General features: G+C 39.2%; 1 protein-coding gene across 2 annotated transcripts; it reads left to right on the top strand.

The window, feature by feature from the left end:
• Positions 1-3,613: 3,613 nt before the first annotated feature.
• LOC137024117 (lysine-specific demethylase RSBN1L-like) lies at positions 3,614-21,677 on the top strand. Of its 2 annotated transcripts, none has more exons than XM_067391273.1 (8): positions 3,614-4,069; positions 5,789-5,959; positions 10,641-11,269; positions 13,700-13,837; positions 13,933-14,075; positions 14,430-14,597; positions 15,109-15,217; positions 17,423-21,677. In XM_067391273.1, exons 1-8 carry the CDS (start codon positions 3,730-3,732, stop codon positions 18,533-18,535), a joined length of 2,811 nt encoding a protein of 936 aa, XP_067247374.1. In that variant the 5' UTR covers positions 3,614-3,729; the 3' UTR covers positions 18,536-21,677. The 2 variants fall into 2 exon arrangements, with proteins under 2 accessions (XP_067247374.1, XP_067247375.1); XM_067391274.1 differs by lacking the exon at positions 17,423-21,677 and adding an exon at positions 15,821-17,384.
• Positions 21,678-22,884: the final 1,207 nt, after the last annotated feature.

The raw sequence follows: 22,884 nt of genomic DNA, 5'->3' as shown, positions 1-22,884 counted from the left end.
GTAACTGATTTTCTGTGTGAATGTTACAGATTTTGTTCTGTGTGAATGTTACAGATTTTGTTCGGTGTGACTGTTACAGATTTTGTTATGTGTGAATGTTACAGATTTTCTGTGTGAATGTAACTGATTTTGTTCTGTGTGAATGTAACAGATTTTGTTCTGTGTGAATGTTACAGATTTTGTTCGGTGTGAATGTAACTGATTTTGTTCTGTGTGAATGTAACTGATTTTGTTCTGTGTGAATGTAACTGATTTTGTTCTGTGTGAATGTTACAGATTTTGTTCGGTGTGAATGTTACAGATTTTGCTCGGTGTGAATGTTACAGATTTTGCTCGGTGTGAATGTTACAGATTTTGTTCTGTGTGAATGTTACAGATTTTGTTCGGTGTGAATGTTACAGATTTTGCTCGGTGTGAATGTTACAGATTTTGTGCGGTGTGACTGTTACAAATTTTCTGTGTGAATGTTACAGATTTTGTTCGGTGTGACTGTTACAGATTTTGTTATGTGTGAATGTTACAGATTTTCTGTGTGAATGTAACTGATTTTGTTCTGTGTGAATGTAACTGATTTTGTTCTGTGTGAATGTTACAGATTTTGTTCGGTGTGACTGTTACAGATTTTGTTCGGTGTGACTGTTACAGATTTTCTGTGTGAATGTAACTGATTTTGTTCTGTGTGAATGTAACTGATTTTGTTCTGTGTGAATGTAACTGATTTTCTGTGTGAATGTTACAGATTTTGTTCGGTGTGACTGTTACAGATTTTGTTCGGTGTGACTGTTACAGATTTTCTGTGTGAATGTAACTGATTTTGTTCTGTGTGAATGTAACTGATTTTGTTCTGTGTGAATGTAACTGATTTTCTGTGTGAATGTTACAGATTTTGTTCTGTGTGAATGTTACAGATTTTGTTCGGTGTGACTGTTACAGATTTTGTTATGTGTGAATGTTACAGATTTTCTGTGTGAATGTAACTGATTTTGTTCTGTGTGAATGTAACAGATTTTGTTCTGTGTGAATGTTACAGATTTTGTTCGGTGTGAATGTAACTGATTTTGTTCTGTGTGAATGTAACTGATTTTGTTCTGTGTGAATGTAACTGATTTTGTTCTGTGTGAATGTTACAGATTTTGTTCGGTGTGAATGTTACAGATTTTGCTCGGTGTGAATGTTACAGATTTTGCTCGGTGTGAATGTTACAGATTTTGTTCTGTGTGAATGTTACAGATTTTGTGCGGTGTGACTGTTACAAATTTTCTGTGTGAATGTTACAGATTTTGTTCGGTGTGACTGTTACAGATTTTGTTATGTGTGAATGTTACAGATTTTCTGTGTGAATGTAACTGATTTTGTTCTGTGTGAATGTAACTGATTTTGTTCTGTGTGAATGTTACAGATTATTCTGTGTGAATGTAACTGATTTTGTTCTGTTTGAATGTTACAGATTTTGTTTGGTGTGAATGTAACTGATTTTGTTCTGTGTGAATGTTACAGATTTTGTTCCGTGTGAATGTTACAGACTTTGTTCCGTGTGAATGTTACAGATTTTGTTCTGTGTGAATGTTACAGATTATTCTGTGTGAATGTAACTGATTTTGTTCTGTTTGAATGTTACAGATTTTGTTTGGTGTGAATGTAACTGATTTTGTTCTGTGTGAATGTTACAGATTTTGTTCCGTGTGAATGTTACAGACTTTGTTCCGTGTGAATGTTACAGATTTTGTTCCGTGTGAATGTTACAGACTTTGTTCCGTGTGAATGTAACTGATTTTGTTCTGTGTGAATGTAACTGATTTTGTTCTGTGTGAATGTAACTGATTTTGTTCTGTGTGAATGTTACAGATTTTTCTGTGTGAATGTAACTGATTTTGTTCTGTTTGAATGTTACAGATTTTGTTCCGTGTGAATGTTACAGATTTTGTTCCGTGTGAATGTTACAGACTTTGTTCCGTGTGAATGTAACTGATTTTGTTCTGTGTGAATGTTACAGATTTTGTTCGGTGTGAATGTTACAGATTTTGCTCGGTGTGAATGTTACAGATTTTGCTCGGTGTGAATGTTACAGATTTTGTTCGGTGTGAATGTTACAAATTTTGCTCTGCCGACGGTTAGTTTCTTTTTTCAGCATCGGTTACAGATTTTGTTCGACTTCAGACTATGAAAGAACCACGAGAGCGATTTCAGAGAAGCCAGTCGATTCTGCTGCCACAGTTTCTTACTTTTTATTAGAAGAAACCGTATATAAAAATATATTTATAAAACAGTGTATAGAACATGCATTCGTTAAAGGAAATTCATGAATAATAATAGCAGTCCTCTTTTTTTTCTTTTTTTTCCCCCTATTCTTATTGACCATGTTCTCGAACAGATGCTGTACTCCTGGACGAAATTTAATGAAATTTGGCTTAACCTTGCCTATTTCCTTTTGTGTATGTTTAAATTTTCCCAAAATAAAATGACTGTCGTGAGAAAAATAAAATTATAACTGAAATAATACATAGACTACATTACAATTATTCAATCTTGTTTGTTAGTTTATTTATTTATTTATCTTTGGTTTATCCACCATATTGTATATTGTGTCTATGTATTTGAAATATTTGAATGGACTGATAAAGGGAGCTGTAAAGTATTCTTGTTGAAGTATAATGTTATTTTGACCATAATAATGTACCAAATCTAACTCGTATAAATATTACAGTAGTATAGAAAGTACTATACATACATTTATAGGTAAAATCGAACTCCGAGCCTCCTGTACCCATTCTGTGACGTCAAAGAACTTCCCTGTGCAAAGGATCATGGGGGTCCATCAGTTGTACCCTTCAAAATCCTTCATTCCGAAGGGCCCTTTGAAGTGGCCAGTTTTGAGCACTTCGGTTTGGAAGGACCCTTCAATATGGCGGCCGTGATTGTTTTCACTCGATATATCTCATTTGGAACGTACCGCTAATAGCTCAACAATACCCATAATGCACTGAGGATCGTGCCAATTTAATTACCTCCATCTCGCAGTAGATGGCGTTCACAGATGTCAGATCCTTTTAATTTGTTTAATTAAGGTTTATACAAGCTACTGTACAAGCTGTACTAGATTTTAAGATAAGTTTCATTACCCCTGGAGCTTTTTCCAGTTCGTTAAGTGTCATGAACAACAATCTGTGCAAAAGCGGAAGCTGCAGTCAGTGTCATTCATTCAGGGATACATGCAGCCCTCGTTCAGATACAGCTCTGTTGCGAATAACAAAGATCATGCTTGGGTCTAAAACTACAACTAAATTCTACACTTGTTCATCAAAAACAGCATGTGTGTATTTTAGAATAAATTTGTAAATGGTATTTGAAATCACAGATGTCTATAAGTTTGAAACATTTTTCATCATGAAAGTGTTTGAATGTTAGTTTAAAATATAATAGTAAATGGGCTCAAGGATCTTAATCAAATGAACACCGTAACTAAGCTGCTGACGTCACCTCTCCTGTCCGCCCGCCTCCGACCTGCTCTTGCTGTCAATCTGCGTCTGGCCACGCCCGCTTAAAAAAAAAGCTGCTTTTTCTGTCAATCATCGCCAGGCCACGCCCGACACAAGTACGTTCTTCCTGTCAATCATCGCCAGGCCACGCCCGACACAAGTACGTTCTTCCTGTCAATCATCGCCAGGCCCCGCCTCTCCCGTGCCTCTTACACAAACAGCAGCAGCTCGAGAGAGAGTAAATAGAGAAAAGATGGCGGAGTTCATTCAGCTCAACAAACCCACCGAACCGAAACCAGCGTCCCAGAACCGGGAGCACCATCATCATCCTCCACCGGCCAAGAAAATCCGACAAGAGGAGAAAATTTTTAAAGCCAAGAAGATGAACGGAGGCGCGGAGCAGCAGAATTACAGCAGCAAACCGAAAAACAAGAAAACCAAAACAGAGAAAGACAGAGACCGAGAGAAAGATAGAGAGAGGGAGAAAGAGAAAGGCAAAGAGAGAGAAAAAGAGAGGAAGAAACACAAACTGGCGGCTGAAAATCACCTCAGTGTGAAGAAGGAAAACGGAGAGCTGAAGTTGTCGCAGAAAGGTATCGACAGTCGCTTTGCTGCTCGGGCGCTGTTTGTGATTACGGGCCGATGGTTCGCTAGATGTGATCTGTGCGAGAGTGTGTATGTGTGTTTGTTTATGATGTGTTTATTGTGCCTCGGTGGGCGCGTGTGTGTTTATTTGTGTGTCGAAAACATCCGACAGCGCGCGCTAGTTAGCTTAGCATCGGCGCGCGACTCGAACGGTGACGGAGCGCGTGCAGCTGCAATGTGACCCGCCGCAGAACGAGCATTAAACCGTAATAGCGTAATAATATGTGCTGTTATTGCAGAGAGAATCACTCTGACACCAAACATAACCATAAACACATGTTTATATTCAGATATCATCTCCATCTGTAGAACGGTAGAATAATTACCTGTAGCAATAAACACAGTAAACTGCTGTCATTCCTGAAATATCTATTCAGACACCAAAACATGAACATTATCGATCATCATAATTATAATATCGGCTGTATTATTGCTGAAATGTGACTGGCACCTCGGACATGTTATTACTGATGTATTTGTTTACAGCAGAAACATGAATTCAGATGAAGTTGCATTGAAACTGTGTTTGTGACAGCAATGTTCTGTTACTTGTAATAATAAATATGATTTGATCCGTGTTACTCTTCACTCTCACATGCATGTCATACTGAAAACTGCGAATGTTGCGGTTGTGTGTCTTTTATATCAGGCTTGTTACATACATGAACAACACACTAATAAAGCACTAACCGATCTGTGTGATGAATCTTTCAGCACTAAAAATACCCAAACAGCCACATTCAGTCTTTAAGACACGCTGCTGTTTGTCTGTCCTGGACTAGAGTTGCTAACCAGTTACTAACTCATTAAAGTTCAGTTATGCTCCTGACAAAGGCAGTAAATGGACTATAGATCTTCTCAGAAGAAGCAGCGTTTCTTCAATGGACAGACCTGATCTCAGAAACACATGCTCCGAGATCATTTACAGGAACAGCTGACACAAAAAAAAAGATTATTCTGTCACCATTTACTCGCTCTTATGTCACTCCAAACCTGTATGACTTTATTCATAAGTGGTACATTAAAGAAGGTATTTTAAATTAAAATTTGTCCATATGATTAGTCAATGAGATACAGGCCCGGTTTCACAGACTGGGCTTAGATTGAGCCAGGATTAGACCTTGGTTCAGTTAGGACATTTAAATAGCATTTATTTACGTGCCTTAAAAAACAAAAACATAACTGTTGTGCATCTTGAGACAAAACAATGTAACTGACACATTTTAAGGTATCAGTTGCTTTGAGTAAAAACAGGTCAAACATGCATTTTAGTCTGTGACTAGATTTTCTTTCACAGTTTGTGCAGTTTGTCTGCATGGTAATGTTATTTTATCCTGGAATTTATCCTCAAGATTGTGATCTGGTTTTAACTGACCAGAAAAATCAAAAGACAAAAATAAGAAATGATCTTGTGCATAAAGGAATTTAAAAAATTAAGCTTCTTTTAGGACTGTTAATTTTATGACTGCTTATCCAGTTATATGAAAATAGAGTAGGGAAATGTGTGTTTGGGTGCTGTAGATTACTAGTTCAAGATCTGAGCCGGTAACATTCATGAACTTTCACCCTTGTGTCTGAGCGTTCACACGCGGAAACGAGAGAAACCCGTGACATCGGTGAATGTTTGGGCCTCTTTTAACCGTCAGATGTGTTTCTTTCTCCTACAGAACACACCATCAAAGACAAAGAGAAACAGAGAGACAGAGACCGTGAGAAAAAAAGAGAGAGAGAGAAGGACAGAGAAAAAGAGCAGGAGAAAGAGATGAAGGAGAAAAGAAAACATAAGCTGATGACGGAGATGAAGAGAGAGAACGGAGAGGTGAAGATCCTGCAGAAAGGTAAGCAGTTTGTCATTTGTAATTCACAACTCTGAACGTCTGTCTTAGTGACATTTGACCTTTGACCTGGGCTACAGGTCCTGTGAGACGCTAGTAACATGCACCAGGTTCACTTTTTCACATTCACATAACTTCCAATTGTTATTTTTATCATATAATATTCAAAAAATTGGGGTTCCTAAAAACAACAGAGTGAAAATAATTTTGAATGAGACACAATCACAACTAAAAAGAGTCTGTTTAGTTTGATCCCAAAATGAGATACAAGAACCAAGTGTGAGCGCTTTGTGTTGGCAGCAGGTTTTGCTTTCTTTGTTGTTTTATGCCTGAATGATCCAAAGTTTTCAAATGAGATGGAGATGCATTTTTTTGGCTAAAATCGTGGAGCCAGTCCTGTGACCTGGAGCCTCGGCTTAAACGAGATCGACCATTTTAGATTAGCGATGTGGCGCCGTCATACAATGCAGGGCCTAAAACTAACTTTTTGCCTGGTGACTTAAAATTTACCGGCCAAAACTATTTTTTATCAGCCATGAAGCAGTTCTCTAATTTCAATACCACGGCTAAAACTTTTTAAAGAAAAAAAATCAAATTATTGATTAGTCAAATTATTAAATTATTAATTCAAGCTGTAGCAAAAATAAATACAAAAAAACAACAAAAAAAAGATAAAAATGAAAAAACAGTGCTTTTCTAAGCTAATCAAATAAACAAAACTGCAACTTCAAGTTCAAGAGCAGTGAGTTATTTTTTTCCCTTTATTGTTTAGTTAACATTAAAAATGCAGACAGCAGTGACAAAATTTTGTGATTTTGTGTGAATTTGTCTGTTCAAGCACAGGAAGGCATGAAAGAGAGTTCAACTTTAAATTTACGTGCTGTCTGCTATAGTGCGCGCTTTGGATGTTTCGAATGTTGAACTTCCCACATAGGGCGTGAGTATTGAATTCCCTAGCGCTTGAATTTGTAAATTGGAAAGGCTTAAACTTTCATGATGATACAGCACTGACCCGTCAACTGTACAGAGTGTCATTCACGTTTGTTCACGTTCATGTTCTCACAATGTTGCTAGTTAGAATTCATAAAAATGTTACCGGCCATCTGTCGACTGACACAGATTTTTATATACTTGCCAACACAGATTTTGGTGCTTGGAGTTTTAATTTTAGGCCCTGATACTGACCTGCCGTACGATATTGCTTATTTAAGAAATGGTATTCCAGATCAGTCAAATATGTCAAAAAAATATTATTAAAATGTGTTCATATGTTTAAAAGGTGTAACAATAATTTGACATCAGACTCAGTGAATCCTTCAGAGTTCTTAACTGACTCACATGAGTCATTTTTTGATCATGTCTGATTCGAAATAAAGCGGGAAATGTGTGATCTGTGCCTCAGGCTTGATACATTGTGTCTTTACTGACTTGTTTTTATGACAGTGTGTAAAGATACATATTCACAACTGAGGTTTGTTCTTGTAATCAGTAATAATTAGGGATGCACTGAGATGAAAATTTGGGGCCGAAACCGAATTTTTATTTATTTATTAATTTATTTTTCAAAGCTATTAGTATCAGAGTATGTGAGCAGATAGCAGGGAGTGGATCAGTGAATGAGTGTGAGCGTCATTTTACCACACCACAGAACAGTAGGGCTATTGCAAACAGAAAAAAACAAGTCCAGAGAAATGTCATGTTGGCATGTTATTTGAGTGGACTTTACTTTTCCGGTGAGCGTGAGTGGTACATGAGTGGAGCGTTTGAGCCGTGAGCGACTGAGCAGAGAGCGTAGCGCACACACGGAGCCGATATCTCAGCGCACACACGGAGCAGTCACTTCCAAGTTGAGCATCTTCAGAAGCGGAGCCGCTCGAAAAGTTACAAAACATGCTGTGTGAGAGTGAAACCTGATCGCTGAACATGGAGGGGCGGGGCGGCATATTTTCGTCTTATATTTCTGGCCTTTTTTCTCTTTTAGCCAAAATACAAAAATGGCATTACAATAATGATATTTCTAAATAACATTATTTGGTTATTGGTTAGCATATGAGATCCACTTGTAAGATTGACTGTGTTTGAGTGACATACTAGAATCATAATCTTGATTTTAGCAGTCAGAAATATTATTTCAAAACAGACTTATATATGTATGTATGTATGTTATGATATATATATATATATATATATATATATATATATGGCACAAATGCAGTCAAGATTACTAGAGTAAGACATTAAAAATAGAACTATTTTATACTAAACTTGAAAAATACTTTTTATTTTTATGTAACTTGCTCCGTCATAGTCTATGTACTGAAACTTCATTACAGCACACAGCAGAGACTGTTTTTAAAAGCTCAAGTCAGAAGATATGAACTTACTCCAGGTTTCACAGACTTAACCAAGTCCCAGACTAAAATGCATGTTTGAGCGTCTTGTAATAGCAAGACTTAAAATATCTCAGTGTCATTGTTTTGTCTCAAGACTTTTGTTCGTTTGATAGATTTTAGTTTGTCAGTGTGCAGCTTGTTTTTTGTGGTTCTCTTTCACATCAGCTGTTAAACTCTCAACTGTCCTTGCTTAAAACACACTTCTCATATTAATTTCTCATAGTCACCCTCTAGATTAACGCACTACACAAATATATACAATTGATGACTAAACTAATCATGTTACATTATTTGAATAAAGTAGCATGTTAGTTACTTTTTCAAATTGTTTTTGCATCCCTGTTTTAAGGTTTTTTATTGACCATTTTATTGACATAAATTAAATATTGATTCCGCGATTTTAATCAATTTGATGAACCGATATTGAGAATTAAATCCCAAGAATTGATCTTTCAGTCTGTGCTGTTTTCTCTTGATGCATAAAAAACTTCACTTAACATGATTTGTAGCTGCTGCCATCCAATAATCTCAATAAGATTTGTGCTTTGATATGAAACAGTGTCAGCTTTCAAATTCTGTAAGTTTTATAATGAAATTTCTCTTTAATGTGTGGTGACAGATCATAAACCGATCATCTCTTCAACTTTACTAATAGTTACAGCAGCGAAAATCAGAAGATGTTGAAAGATACAAAACAACTTACTGAAATGAATCGTGTCTCATGTAATCAAACAATCAGTGTTTCAACCGTCAATAAAACAGCTGGAGAACAAAATAACATATAACGTCACATTTTCCTCAGAAAAGAAATTCATTGACCATAAACTCAGTAGTCAGTTAGGAAACAGTTTGATAAATATATGCACTGTATTACATATTCATTATATTTTTATTTAAACTGTTCTTCATTACTTATGTTTTATGACAGCCACTCTTTAAAGGTGCCCTAGAATTAAAAATTGAATTTACCTCGGCATAGTTGAATAACAAGAGTTCAGTACATGGAAATGACATACAGTGAGTCTCAAACATCATTGTTTCCTCCTTCTTATGTAAATCTCATTTGTTTAAAAGACCTCCGAAGAACAGGCGAATCTCAACATAACACTGACTGTTACATAACAGTCGGGATCATTAATATGTACGCCCCCAATATTTGCATATGCCAGCCCATGTTCAAGGCATTAGACAAGAGCAGCCAGTATTAACGTCTGGATCTGTGCACAGCTGAATCATCAGACTAGGTAAGCAAGCAAGAACAACAGCGAAAAATGTTTAAGGCAGTCGCGAGCTTGGGGGCGGAGAACATGAGAATTTAAAGGGGCTGCAGCCTGAATCGGCACATATTTAATGATGTCCCAAAATAGGCAGTTAAAAAAAAAAATCTATGGGGTATTTTGAGCTAAAACTTCAGACGCATTCAGGAGACACCTTAGACTTATATTACATCTTGTGAAAACACGTTCTACGGCACCTTTAAGTGTTGTGTTAATATTTCAAAAAATAGGGAGGAGCACTTGAGCAAGGCACCGAACCCCCAAACACTCCCCAGGCACCGCAGCAAAACTGCTCCGGGTGTGTGTTCACGGTGTGTGTGAGTGCTAGGGCGTGTTGTGTGTTGGTGTGTTGATGCGGCACATGTCATTTGTCTGAGACTAGAGCTTCAGTCTGTTGCAGGATTCACTGGTTCTGTTGCAATGACCTGTGTGTTCTGGTTCTGATGGCTCGAGTCCATATTTGTTCAGGAGTAACAGAATCAAGGAAGTGTTCCAGGAAGTCTTCAAGGTGCTCAGCGGTTCAAAACCAGACTGAATCAGCGAGACAGTTTCAGTCACAGCAGTGTGTTCTCCAGGCTGGGTTGGGAATGGGCATTTAGAGTCATTTTGTAGTCGAGTACCTTAACAGACAAAAAAAAATCATCATCTCGACGTCACATGTAAACTGCGGCCCCAATGCTTTTAAGTGAGTTTCATGGGAAATTGTAGGTTTTAGAGGCAAACTAAATAAATTTAATTAATCACAAATTAATAAATAAATTTGTGAGTATTTCGAACAATGTTTTTTTCAACTTGTGGATTTACTCAAACTTGCCTAATGTGTGTCCCCTTCACTACAGAATCCTTTAAGTGAAGCACTCTGGAGATTTACAGACCGCGACTTGTAAATGAGTTTTATTTTGATCACTGTCTGCTCCTGTGCTTATTAGCTCTGTTGATTGTTGCGGGCAAAATAATTTTTTCTTTTGTTCTGAGGATGTTTGTAAAGTTAATCACCTTTCTCCTGTGCTGTAGCTGACAGAGAGAAGACGAAGATCAACTCTGCTGAGGACTTGCTGATGAAAAAGGTAAAGAAGAAAAAGAAAAAGAAACATAAAGAAGGTGAAAAGCGAAAGCGGCCCAAGATGTACAGCAAGTCTAGCCAGACGGTTTGTACTGATCTCCCCAAATCTGGGGCAGAATTCAAGCCACCGCCTCCCGTCCAGCAGGGTGGCTCTGTGAGCTCCAGCTGCAGCCTGAAGCAGGAGAACAGCTGCACACAGAGTTCGAGTGCTACAGACGGAGACGGCGTGGCCAAAGCCGCTAAACTGCCCGGGCTGGACCGGCTGGAGTTCGGCTGTCTGGTTCATGTGGAGAACCAGCCCAATGGAGGCGCCCTGGTGCTGCACGCCTACAGCAAAGAGCTCTCTGTCCTGTCTCCTGTGGAGATGCAGAGGTTTGCGCAGGAGTTTGTGACCTTGGCGTTTTGCGAGGACCAGGACGGGGCCGCCAACTACGTCATGGGTGTGATTCATGGGGCTGCCTCCTACCTCCCAGACTTCCTGGAGTACTTCTCCAGTAAGTTCCCCAACTCACCCGTCAAAATGGAAATCCTGGGGAAAAAGGACATCGAGACGACTACTATGGCAAACTTTCACTCTCAGGTTAGTAGATAGACGTCACAGGTCGTGTGTTTGTAGGTTCATCTGGATCTGCATCAGAGACGCGACACAGGAGATTAAACATCATTCATCTGCACTGAAAGCAAACATGACTCTAATAACAGATCATGGACCTCATATATAAATGCTGCATACACACAAAATGGGTGACAAAAAGTGCATATGCCACTTCCCATGCACACATTATTAATTATAACATTATTATTAATTTTTTGCAGCCACACTTTACAGGAGCACATAAGTGCATTAGAGACAGCCATGTGAAAGTAGTTAAACTATTAAAAATTTGTTCAACAGCATTTTTTTATTTGGTATTAATAGTTGTTGCATTTCACTGGTATTGGTAATGGCTGCTGAATTTTGGTATCATGTCAACATCAAGTAGACAACTGGATATTGCAGTAGTCCAGTCTAGAAATGACAAGGTCCTGGATGAGAAGTTCTGCTCAGTTAGGAAGGGCCTGATCTTCCTGATGATGTGCAGTGCTGGTTCTGGTAGGGATTATTGTTAATGAACCGAACTGGATGGTGAAACTGTACTGTACTGTTGCAGTGGCTAGATTGAGTTGCAGTTGATGTTCCTTTATTCATGCCGGGACATTCGCCAGACAGTCAGTGCAGATACTGTGGGATTGTCTGGTTACAGTAAAAAGCAAAGCTGTGTGTCATCAGCACAGCAATGGTAAGAGCAGAGATCAAGAAGTCATTGTGTTAGATTGTGTGTGTGTGTGTGTGTGTGTGTGTGACCTGGGAGTTAACTCTTACACACACAGACGATATCACAGACACAACCCAAACATGCAGACAGACCCGCGAGATCTGATGTTGGGAGAATCATCTCATTAGAAACGGCATCTGCTCCTCCCCCGTTTGTACCAATAATAGAAACGTGACCTCCATAAAACGGCTGGACACAGAGAGAGAGAGAGAGAGAGAGAGAGGAGAGCAGCGTTTGTTCTGCTGCATGTCAGGCAGAGATGAGTCAGTCCTGCAGGCATTAGCAGGCTGGACATGACTGGAGTGATGTCATCAATCCCATAATGCACTGCTCACTTCACATTCCCCTGGTCACATGACCTCATACAGCTCTTCACTAGTGCTTCATTATTCATTCAAGAGAGCACAATAATTGTGTCAAAACATTTCAAACCAGTTGCAGTTCTGCTGTGTGTTCACAGCTGCTGAGAGCTTCTTTTGCTCAATTATACTTTATTGTGCTTTAGGATATTTTTACAGACTTTACTACTAAGGGTGTAACGATGCATGATTCGATACGATTCACAATATTGAACTTGCGATACTTCAAGCTAAAATAAAGAATAGGATTAGATTATTATTATTACTTATAAGACATTTGGTAACAAGTTAACAAAAATGATTAAAGTGCTAAATTTGGTACAGACCTGTGGGTGGGCTTGAATATGCTTGGACTCTGTCCTGCCTGCACAGACACCAGAATAAAAATATTTATGATTCTGAAAATACAGAATTATGTTAGACACATATGCTTGCACTCTCCCAGGTGAAAGAAAGTATATTTCTATAATGTACTTAAAGTGCTCTATTTTCGTGCACTAATTTTGTACTTAATATACTAAAAATTTTTCTTTAGCACTTCTTAAGATAATCTTAAGAACATCTAAGTGTACTCAACTGTGCTATTTTGAGACACCATGAAATATGAACTAAAATGTGCTTTTAATATACTATCTCTGTATTAAAAAAAATGGTGTGGTGGACACATGTTAACTGAATATTTATCATTAGGCATATGGCCTATTAGTCTCTTTTGCATTTATGCAATATACTGGAGCCAAACCTGATAAGGGAGTCAAGAAGATTCCACAGCACCTATCAAATCGAATGTTTACGAAGCATATGTGATTTCTGGAGGAGAGTTTTCGGGAAGGTCCATCTTTATGTGCAAATTACTCTGTATTTACTCGTATATTTACGAAAGTTTCATGAATGAGGCCCAGTGTGTCTCTTCAGAAGACTTGGATTTGGATTAGACCACTCGATTGATTATTTTTACGATGCTTTTATGACCATTTTTTTGGATCTTTTAAGTTTAAGGGAATTGACTTTAAATGGAGGGAAAGAAATCTATCAAGTTCTATAAAAAATATCTTTGTGTTTGGAAGATGTATGAAAATCTTAGGTTGAAATGTCATGAGGGTGAGTACATGATGACAGAATTTGCATTTTTGGGTGAAGTATACTTTATAAAGCTGAGCCTTGGATAAAACTAACTTTGTATCACGAATCAGATCATTTACATCACTGATACATATTGTTGCAGTTTTATATCGCAATATCTCAATATAACTAAGTATTGTTACACCCCTATTTACAGCACAAATAACATATAGAAACAATGACACATGACAGCGGCGTGTGGTGTGTGTTCAGGTGAGGAGGAGTTACTCACACGGGACGTACCGCGCCGGCGCTATGAGGCAGATCAGTCTGGTGGGTGCTGTGGACGAGGAGGTGGGCGATTATTTCCCAGAATTCCTCAGCATGCTGGAGAAGTCGCCCTTCCTGGAGGTGTGTTTCCCCTGTCTTTCTTGCATACACACTTTTCTTTTGACAGCAGTGTATTGATCAGTGTTTTGTGAGGTTGAATTTGTGTGTGTGTGTAGCGGACGCTGCCGTGGGGGACATTCTCCAGTCTGAAGCTGATGAGCCCGACAGAGAGCGACGACGGTCCCATCATGTGGGTTCGGCCCGGAGAGCAGATGATCCCAGTCACTGACATGCCAAAGTCTCCCTTCAAACGGAAACGGTAACGCAGCAACCTTCACACACCTGTGTGTGTGTGTGTTTGTCTGTCTCTTAGTTTCACACAGACATCAGAAGCCTTTCTAATTTCAGTCCAGAACATCATCAACATCTTCATCATGAACACAGAGCTGCAACAGTTCAGATCAAAAACGTCAGTGCTCAACACACACACAATGTTCAAGACATGGTTACGGCCTTGTCAAACAGACACACTCACTCACACAGATACACAACAGACACACACACGTGTAGAGTTGAGTGTCAGTGATTCTCCAGGATCAATGCTTGTGTGTGTGTGTTTGTGTTTCATTTGTAATGTAAATGATGCAGAAAATAATCATAGTCCTTTTTGCAGGTCAACCAATGAAATTAAGAATCTCCAGTATTTGCCTCGAGCCAGTGAGCCACGAGAGATGCTGTTTGAGGACCGAACCCGAGCTCATGCTGACCACATCGGTCAAGGGTTTGAACGCCAGACTACTGCTGCCGTGGGAGTGCTGAAAGCCGTGCGCTGCGGTGAAGGGTGAGCGCGCGCGCGCGCACGCACACACACACACACACACACACACACACACACACACACACTTCTGGTTCACTATCCTTATAGGGACTCTCCATAGGCGTAATGGTTTTTATACTGTACAAACTGTACATTCTCTCCCCCTACACTAACCCTAACCCTACCCGTCTGCACTTTTACATTTTGATAAAAATATCATTTAGTATGTTTATTAATCCATTTCCCACATGGGGACTGCTGGCTGGTCCCCACAATATAGGTGATCTCAGGTTTTACTATCCTTGTGGGTACCATTTGGTCCCCAAAATGTAATATAAACCTACACACACACTCACACATAGACACTCGTGTACACACACATTCTCACATACACACTTACACAGGCACACATACACAGAGTCAGCCGACATACAGCTGTGATTCTTCTGGAAGCGTCATGAATCACCTGACCGGTGTGATGTGTTGCGTGAGCTGCTGATCTTGTGTCATTGTCTGTGTTTGTGTTCTCTTGCAGTGCTGATCCTCCACGCATAACCAAAGACGTGATCTGTTTCCACGCTGCTGATTTTCCTGACGTGGTGCAGCGGCTTCAGCTAGACCTGTACGAGCCGCCCCTGTCTCAGGTGAGCTCACTTCCTGTTTGGTTATATACTGGATGTTGCATACATCCTCTTTGAAACCCTCACTGGTGCACATCATACATGATCTGCTCACAGAGGTTTGTGCTCAAATGTTTAACAATTGACTGTGATGTGTTGTACTTCTTTCTAGGGTTGTCACAATGCCATAAACATATCTTACGATACTATACCAGCTGAAGTATCACAATACCATGCAGTATTGTGTTAATTCATAATTCAAATCTACAAAATGAGCAACATTTTCATACAGACATAGATGTAAATTAAACACGGGAGGGTCGAAGGGTGACCTCTGACCTGACGTAAGGGCGTATGACATGGGCAGGATATTTTTCTTACAAAAACCCATCGATTCGCTTCTGAAGGCATTTATTAACCCACTGGAGCATATGGATTACTTTTACTTTTTGGAGATTCAAAAACTCAAAAAAAAAAAGTTTTTGGTTGAACTATTCCTTTAATCTAAATGTGGGCATCATCGGGATGTTCGCTAACGGTACATCGCTGCAAATGCAGTGTTCATTTGCAAAAACATACTCTTTTATTAATTCTCACAAAACATGTTTTTTTTATTGTGCATTCCAGGTAATATCAATCAAACTGCAGTTGGGTTGTTTTGATTAAGTAATAATAACTCCAGAAAATACAGGTAACTTACAAAATTAAAGTTCATTGAAAGCATGTTTCTTTATATATATTAAACGTTTGTTTCTTAACAAAAGCAGATAACTTCAACAGTCGTTTTTTGGCAAAAGCAGATAACTCCACAGTTCAGTTAATCAAAACCAAGTAATTGCTTTGTAATTGCATTTAAAACACACTCAAACACACGTTTGCACAAAACGCACACACACACTGATAGGCACACACATACACACACTCACACAGGCATGCATGCACGTATGCATGCTCACACACACACACACACAGACGCACAAAAGGACAACCAAGGGTTTAGCATGTAAGACGTGTATGGTGTACAAGGACTTGCAGGAGTCAAAATTATAAATCCTCGATCATTTTTAATCAGCTTTGACGAAACTTCTCTCAGCTAGTGCGTCTTTTTGAAGTGACAAGCAGCCTTGTCACCTGACCTGAATACTGCACGCTGATTTGCTAAAACGGACTTAACGGTTTCTGTACACAAATAACTCTTGTCGGTTTCTGCTGTAAAACGTGAACTCACGATGCCTTGACAGTGGACAATACTGCTTTTCTGACAAAACTGATTTATGGTTCAGAATGTGCTATATGTGGAGAATAACGCACAGCAGTTAGTCAAATTTTTTTAAGATGCCGTTTATCGGTTTTCGCAAATTAACTCTTCAGATGTATTTCAAACTTCATTTTACCCAAAGTGAAGAACGAAAAATAACTTTGTCGAGAGTACACCGGGGCCTTTACAAACCTTGACTTGTTTGTGTTGCCAGATCTTGTTAGAAAAAACAGTAAGGGTGCTCTGATCAGGATTTATGGAGCCGATCACAGATCATCAATCACAGGAAGCAGTATCTGCCGATATGATCACCGATGTCGATCTATTTGAATCCTTCTTTTTATCATGTAGAATTATTACTCTGCTACATGCCATGCCATTCCTCTCACATGAGGTGATCCGTCATCAGTGTGTGATCGGTAGCCGGTCAGTCGGAGCACCCCTAAAAAAACAGCAAACAAGAACAATTCCGAAAGAGACAGAAAAAAATCCAAATGCTTTATATTGGAAATAAGACCAAAATATGGCGACCTGCACCGGCCCATCAGTGGACAGGAAACGGTTGAAGAGAGCGCTCCGCACAGCAGCCTTACAAACGTAAACACAACAGACACCTCTGTCGATAGGGTTAGGGTTAGTGAAAATTGCCAAACATAACACATCTATGGTCGCTGTAAAATGCACGAGATACCAGAAGGCTGCTATGGTGACCACTGTGTCAATCGTCACTCATGTCATGAGCGAGTCGTGTTCTGCACACACACACTGAGGGTTTGAACAGCTCTGTACGTTCATGATGTTTCTTTTATTAAATCCCATTTTGTGGATTATTCTGAATGTTGTTTTGGATTAAAGTGTGCTACATGTGACTTTGTGTGGGGCTGGAAAACCCTAACACGTCACTGCAATGTCAAAAGTGGAGCGGATTCATATGAAGTGTAACGAGTGTGTCCTGCTCATTCTCTCTCCAGTGTGTGCAGTGGGTCGACGATGCTAAACTCAATCAGCTGAGGCGAGAGGGAATCCGCTACGCTCGTATCCAGCTCTACGATAATGACATCTACTTTATCCCTCGCAACGTGGTTCACCAGTTCAAGAGCGTGTCGGCCGTGTGCAGCCTCGCCTGGCATGTGCGCTTGAAACAGTATCATCAGGAGCCCGAGGAAGAGGAGGCTCGCGAGGAAGGCGCTGAGCTGAAGCAGCACATCATCAAGCAGGAGTTGACTGGTGACAACATCAAAGCTGCAAACACGGACTTCAGACCCACGCGAGAGTCGCCGTGCGTGACGCAAATAAAGATGGAGAGGGAGGAGCTACTTGCTGAGAGACCGCCCAAGGCTCTTCCCGGAAGCAACAGCTTGACTCCGCCTCTTGTCTCCTCACCTGACGGACGACCCAAAGTGCACCACGTGTCAGAATGTCCCAGCGCTCCCTCACACCCTTCCACCGCTGCAGCCAACACGTCACGCAACTCCACAGCCAGTCCGTACACACCCAAACCCACACACACACCGGCTCCAACCAAACACACACACCCCTCGGCATCCAGGTATTTCCACTCTTCCTCTGTCCCCAAACCAGGCCACACACCCTCAACACCCACTAAACCCAGCCATTCTGCCAACACAACCAAACCAACACAAAGTACAAACACAGCCAAACCCACACAAAGTACAAACACAGCCAAACCCACACAAAGTACTAACACAACCAAACCCACACACTCTACTAACACAACCAAACCAACACACTCTACTAACACAACTAAACCCACACAAAGTACTAACATACCCAAAATAACACAAAGTACTAACACAGCCAAACCCACACAAAGTAGTAACATACCCAAACTAACACAAAGTACTAACACAACCAAACACACACACTCTGCGAACACAACCAAACACACACAATCCACACTTATAACCAAACCCGGCCCCAAACTCAGCTCTGGACTGTCAATCAGCTGGACTGCTCCGCCCCTGGCCCCGCCCCATTCGAGGCCGGACCGCCCCCAAGACTCTCTGCACCCAAAGGCCGTCAGGCCGCACCCGCATGAACCACACAAAGACTTTTTATACTGATTTGTACAGAACGGTTTTTAAACAGCGCTTCATTTATTCACGTTCATTTCTACTGTCGGTTTTACTTTCTTTTTAATCGATCTGACAAGAGCAGAGAAAGAAACAGCGGCACGTCTCCAAGACTTCTGCTGAATCTCTCTCATCTGTCTCTCTCTCTATTTCTCTCTGTCTTTCTCCTGTTACTGGTTGTCAACATGGCAAATGTAGCTCGTAACTCGCTCCTCAGTGCCTGTCCGTAACTGTGAAATATCCAAGCACTTCGGCTCGGCTGCACTGAGAAAATACTTCAAATCCAAACAGGTCCTTGAATAATATATTTTCAGTTGTAGGCTTTAGTCGTATTAGAGCTGACATGAACATATATATTTTTTGTAAGATGACAATTCTTTTAAAGACTCTACAGGCTTTTCCATAGAGCTTATTTATATCAAGGGTTTCTTTGGTTCTGTTTGATTCGTCAGCACTGTAGTGTACATAACGATTTTTCTAAAGCAAATGTGTAGTGTGATTTATACTGAAATAAGAACCTCCTAATAAAAGGTTCAGTTTGTTGGATTGGTGTCGTGTCTGTAAACCTCATCTACATGATCTGAAGCTACTGAGAATTGAAATATCACGACATCGGTCTCACATCCAGACCAGACCAGGTTTTGCTGTACTTCTACCGATTTGTTTTGTATTATGTTTGATAGCGATCTGTCTGTCATCACATTGCTGAACTTTGAGCTAAATTCTGGAATAGACTTCACACACTCTCTCTTAGTTTAATCTGGACTTAAGACTCATCTTTTCAGTCAAGTGTCATCATAGTTCATTCCTCAAGCATAGTTATCTGCCAGAACCGCTAACACTTTTCATACTCTATACATTACGTGAATGAATTTTCCCTCTCTTATCACTTTTGGGTTCTGGGACTCCTTGATCCAGCTTTGGCCCAGGCTAATGTCCCTTTCCCAAAATTCTGTGCTGCTGAACAAATTTGCAAACTTTTTGCCAAGCGACCATTGTAAATCAACTATTATTGTCTGCGCACCTTCCTGTCTTCCTCATTTGACCTCACAAAGACTGAACTGCTGCCGTCTAACCTGAGCGTAATCTGCATCCATCACATCAGAGACGAGCCTCAAAGACACTTGCTTTGTTCATGTTTATGTTGACGTTGTTTTAAGTTGTTTAGCTAGAGGAGAAGGTGCCACAGTCGCCTCTGACTGCGGGATTAAAGCATTATGAAGTGACGTTCCCCTGATTAAACTGCTCAGTGTGAAGTATTATGGCATTATAGACGTAACAGTATGGCTTTCTGTAAAGCTGCTTTGAAAGAATGTGCATTGTGTACAGCGCTATATAAACAAATTTGAGTGGACAAATAGGCCCCATTTTCCACCTGTTAATAAGATTTATATCTGTGATCAGATCACAAGTGGTCAGCTCTAAATACAAGTGTAGACGGGCTCTAAACCACATGCAGAGGTCATCAGAAACACGTGACCTCATCGAGTTGACGCTCATCTGCAGATTGTTGTATTCGCCATGATGTTTTTTGAACATCACAAAATTTAGAGTACAGAGACAAAGTCAAGTCACCTTTATTTATTCAGTGCTGTATACAATACAGATTGTTTCAAAGCAGCTTTACAGTCATAAACAGGACAATAATGATGCAAACACAGTTCAGTTCTGCTGTAAAGCAGCTCTAAAGACAGTCGTGTCATTGTTCAGCTGAAGTCAGTTCAGTTCCGTTCAATAGCTGTAAAGATCATCAAGAGACATGAATTCCACTTTCTTCCTTTGCGGTTCACTGTCGTTTAGCAAAATGTTTTCATGTTTTCAAGTCACATTTATTTGTATAACATATGCATTGTTTCAAAGCAGCTTTATAGAACATTATATTGTTACAAGAGTCATAGTTTAGTGTCTAGAGACAAAAACATTAAGGGACACCAGGCACAGCTGTTACCTTCCAGCTCTACATCACGAACAATGCCAAACTTAGCCAGCCGTGATAGTGTTTAAACTGTAAGATTAGTTATTGTCTGTGAGGTACATGTAGATGCAGTGTGGTGTTATGGTCAGTAGCAGTTCATCTGAAGACTGTCTCTGAATGATGCAGACACTGACGGTTGAAGCACTTCGGTTTTCGCTCTCCACAGGCCGCTGTTTGAATCCTCAGGTTAGCAACACATGGTAGGACCGAACCCTCTCCTTCTCTTGGTCTAAAAATACAACGCAATACTGCCACCATGTGGGCAATTAGTATAATGGCACTAAAGCTCACTCTGATAAACCAAAGGTTGCCAGACACTCCTAAACCAGCTAATCTAGGTGTTCAGGATTACAAGTGTGTTTGAACTGAAGTCTGCACCCCATACCTGGATCTCAGGAAAGATATCTGGTATGATCCTAAATCAGACCTTCTGCATTAAACAGGCAGAGAGAGATTAAAATAAGAAAACTCATATTTGCAGTAACTCTCAGCAGCTGTTTTAACTCCACTGCAGGAGCGTTTATCATGTTGGGCTAATATATAGTGTTATAAATGTACATTCAAGTTTTTAAAATGATCTACATAATAATCTTGCAATTTTAGAGTAAGATCTTTTTTGTATTTTTTTCATAAAAGAAAAAGGTTTAGTGCAGTACATTTTCATTACAGTTAAACTTAAGTTTTTCTGAGTTTTTATTTATTATTTTATTATATTTATTGCTTATGCTTCAGAAATAATCTGCTAAGTGTCTTCTTTCAAAAAAGACCAAAATTATAAGAGGCTGAAATCATTTAGTAGGTTAGTGCTTTACACAGGCTGCATACGCCGCGTTTAGGGATCGGCGCTACTGTATTCATGAATTACAACCATTACAAACAGTTCAGATATTTCATTTTCAGGTCAACACTCAAAAAGGACTGTCCTTTCGCACATTCATATCATGCTTTATGCACATAGTCATGGTAAATCATTTAACATTTATAAAATGTTTCATGGTGATTTGTTAATTTGGAATATTTTGAATCATGTTTGACTTCTCATATCACACTCCACTCTCACTGTCTGTTGTTTATTGTGGTATCCATTGTTGATTTGTATTTTGTTTTATTCTTTAATGTACTTCTACTATGTAAATTGCTTTGAGAAGCTCTTTTAAAGGCGCTATAGAAAATAAAGATTTATTATTATTATTATAATTATTATGTGTTTTCAGATTTATTTATTTTTTCACATTTAGTCACATGAAGTAAATGATAATATATTAATCAAGAAAGCAGTTACATAAATGTAACCCATATCGGAAAGATAAGGAAACTTTTATAACAACATATGGAATGAAAAGCATAATTAGGTGAGTGTCCCAGGTTTATTAAAACATCTGGGGCCGCATTCACAAAACATTTGATCTTACCACTAAGAGTTCTCCTAAATAGCAGTAAAAGTTTTTAGTTAAGAGTTTTCTCTTAAAACCTTTTCACAAAGCTGCTGAGACCAACTCTTACTAAGGAATCGACTGAAGTCTTAAGCTGAGAGTAAGGGCGGGGCTGACCTTGAGAATACACACAGTGATTGGCTGATGGGGAGGAGTCAGCGATTTAATCATAGAAATATTGTAAAATGAGGTGTCATGTTTCCACATTAAAATAAAGACTTTAAAATACAAATATTACCCTATTCAAATAAATATTTTTTAATAAAAATGCTGCCAAAGTCAAAATAAAATGATGTTGCCATTTTGTTGCCATAAAGGTTTTAAAATGTAGGCTAAGTGTCACTAATTAAACTAGTTTATACAGTTAATTGTCCGCCTCTTGGATGTCTTTTTCTCAGGAGAATGCAGAATTCAAGAGATAAATTATGTTTTATAAACAAAGTTTGGGAGAAACACATTCAAACGGTCTTTCTAATCAGCTCGAGAGGAGGAATATATACCCAGAAGAGACTCGCCTATAGTTACTTCGACAGTTTTCTGCATCCCTCCACCACCCTGTCCCTCACTGTCAGCTGGGGATACGGGGAGAACTCTGGGTTTGGGCTAAATTCCAAGCTCTGAGCCCTCCATCCCCTTGGACAGCATGCCAAATACGCTTATTATATATATATATATATATATATATATATATATATATATATATATATATATATATATATATATATGAATATATATATGAATAGAGTAAAAAAAATATATATATATATATATATATATATACATTTTTTTTTTTTTTACTCTATTCATTTGTTAGTGTGAACTCATAAAAAAACCACTGCCACAGGTAATCAGACAATATTTATTTATTTTCTAAAGATTTTTTTGGCGTCTCATTGTAGATTCACATCTATGTATTGCATTTATAAAGAAAA

The sequence above is a fragment of the Chanodichthys erythropterus genome, chromosome 8 (genome assembly GCF_024489055.1).
Source record: "Chanodichthys erythropterus isolate Z2021 chromosome 8, ASM2448905v1, whole genome shotgun sequence".
NCBI lineage: Eukaryota > Metazoa > Chordata > Actinopteri > Cypriniformes > Xenocyprididae > Chanodichthys > Chanodichthys erythropterus.
This window is presented reverse-complemented; position numbering and strand designations above follow the sequence as displayed.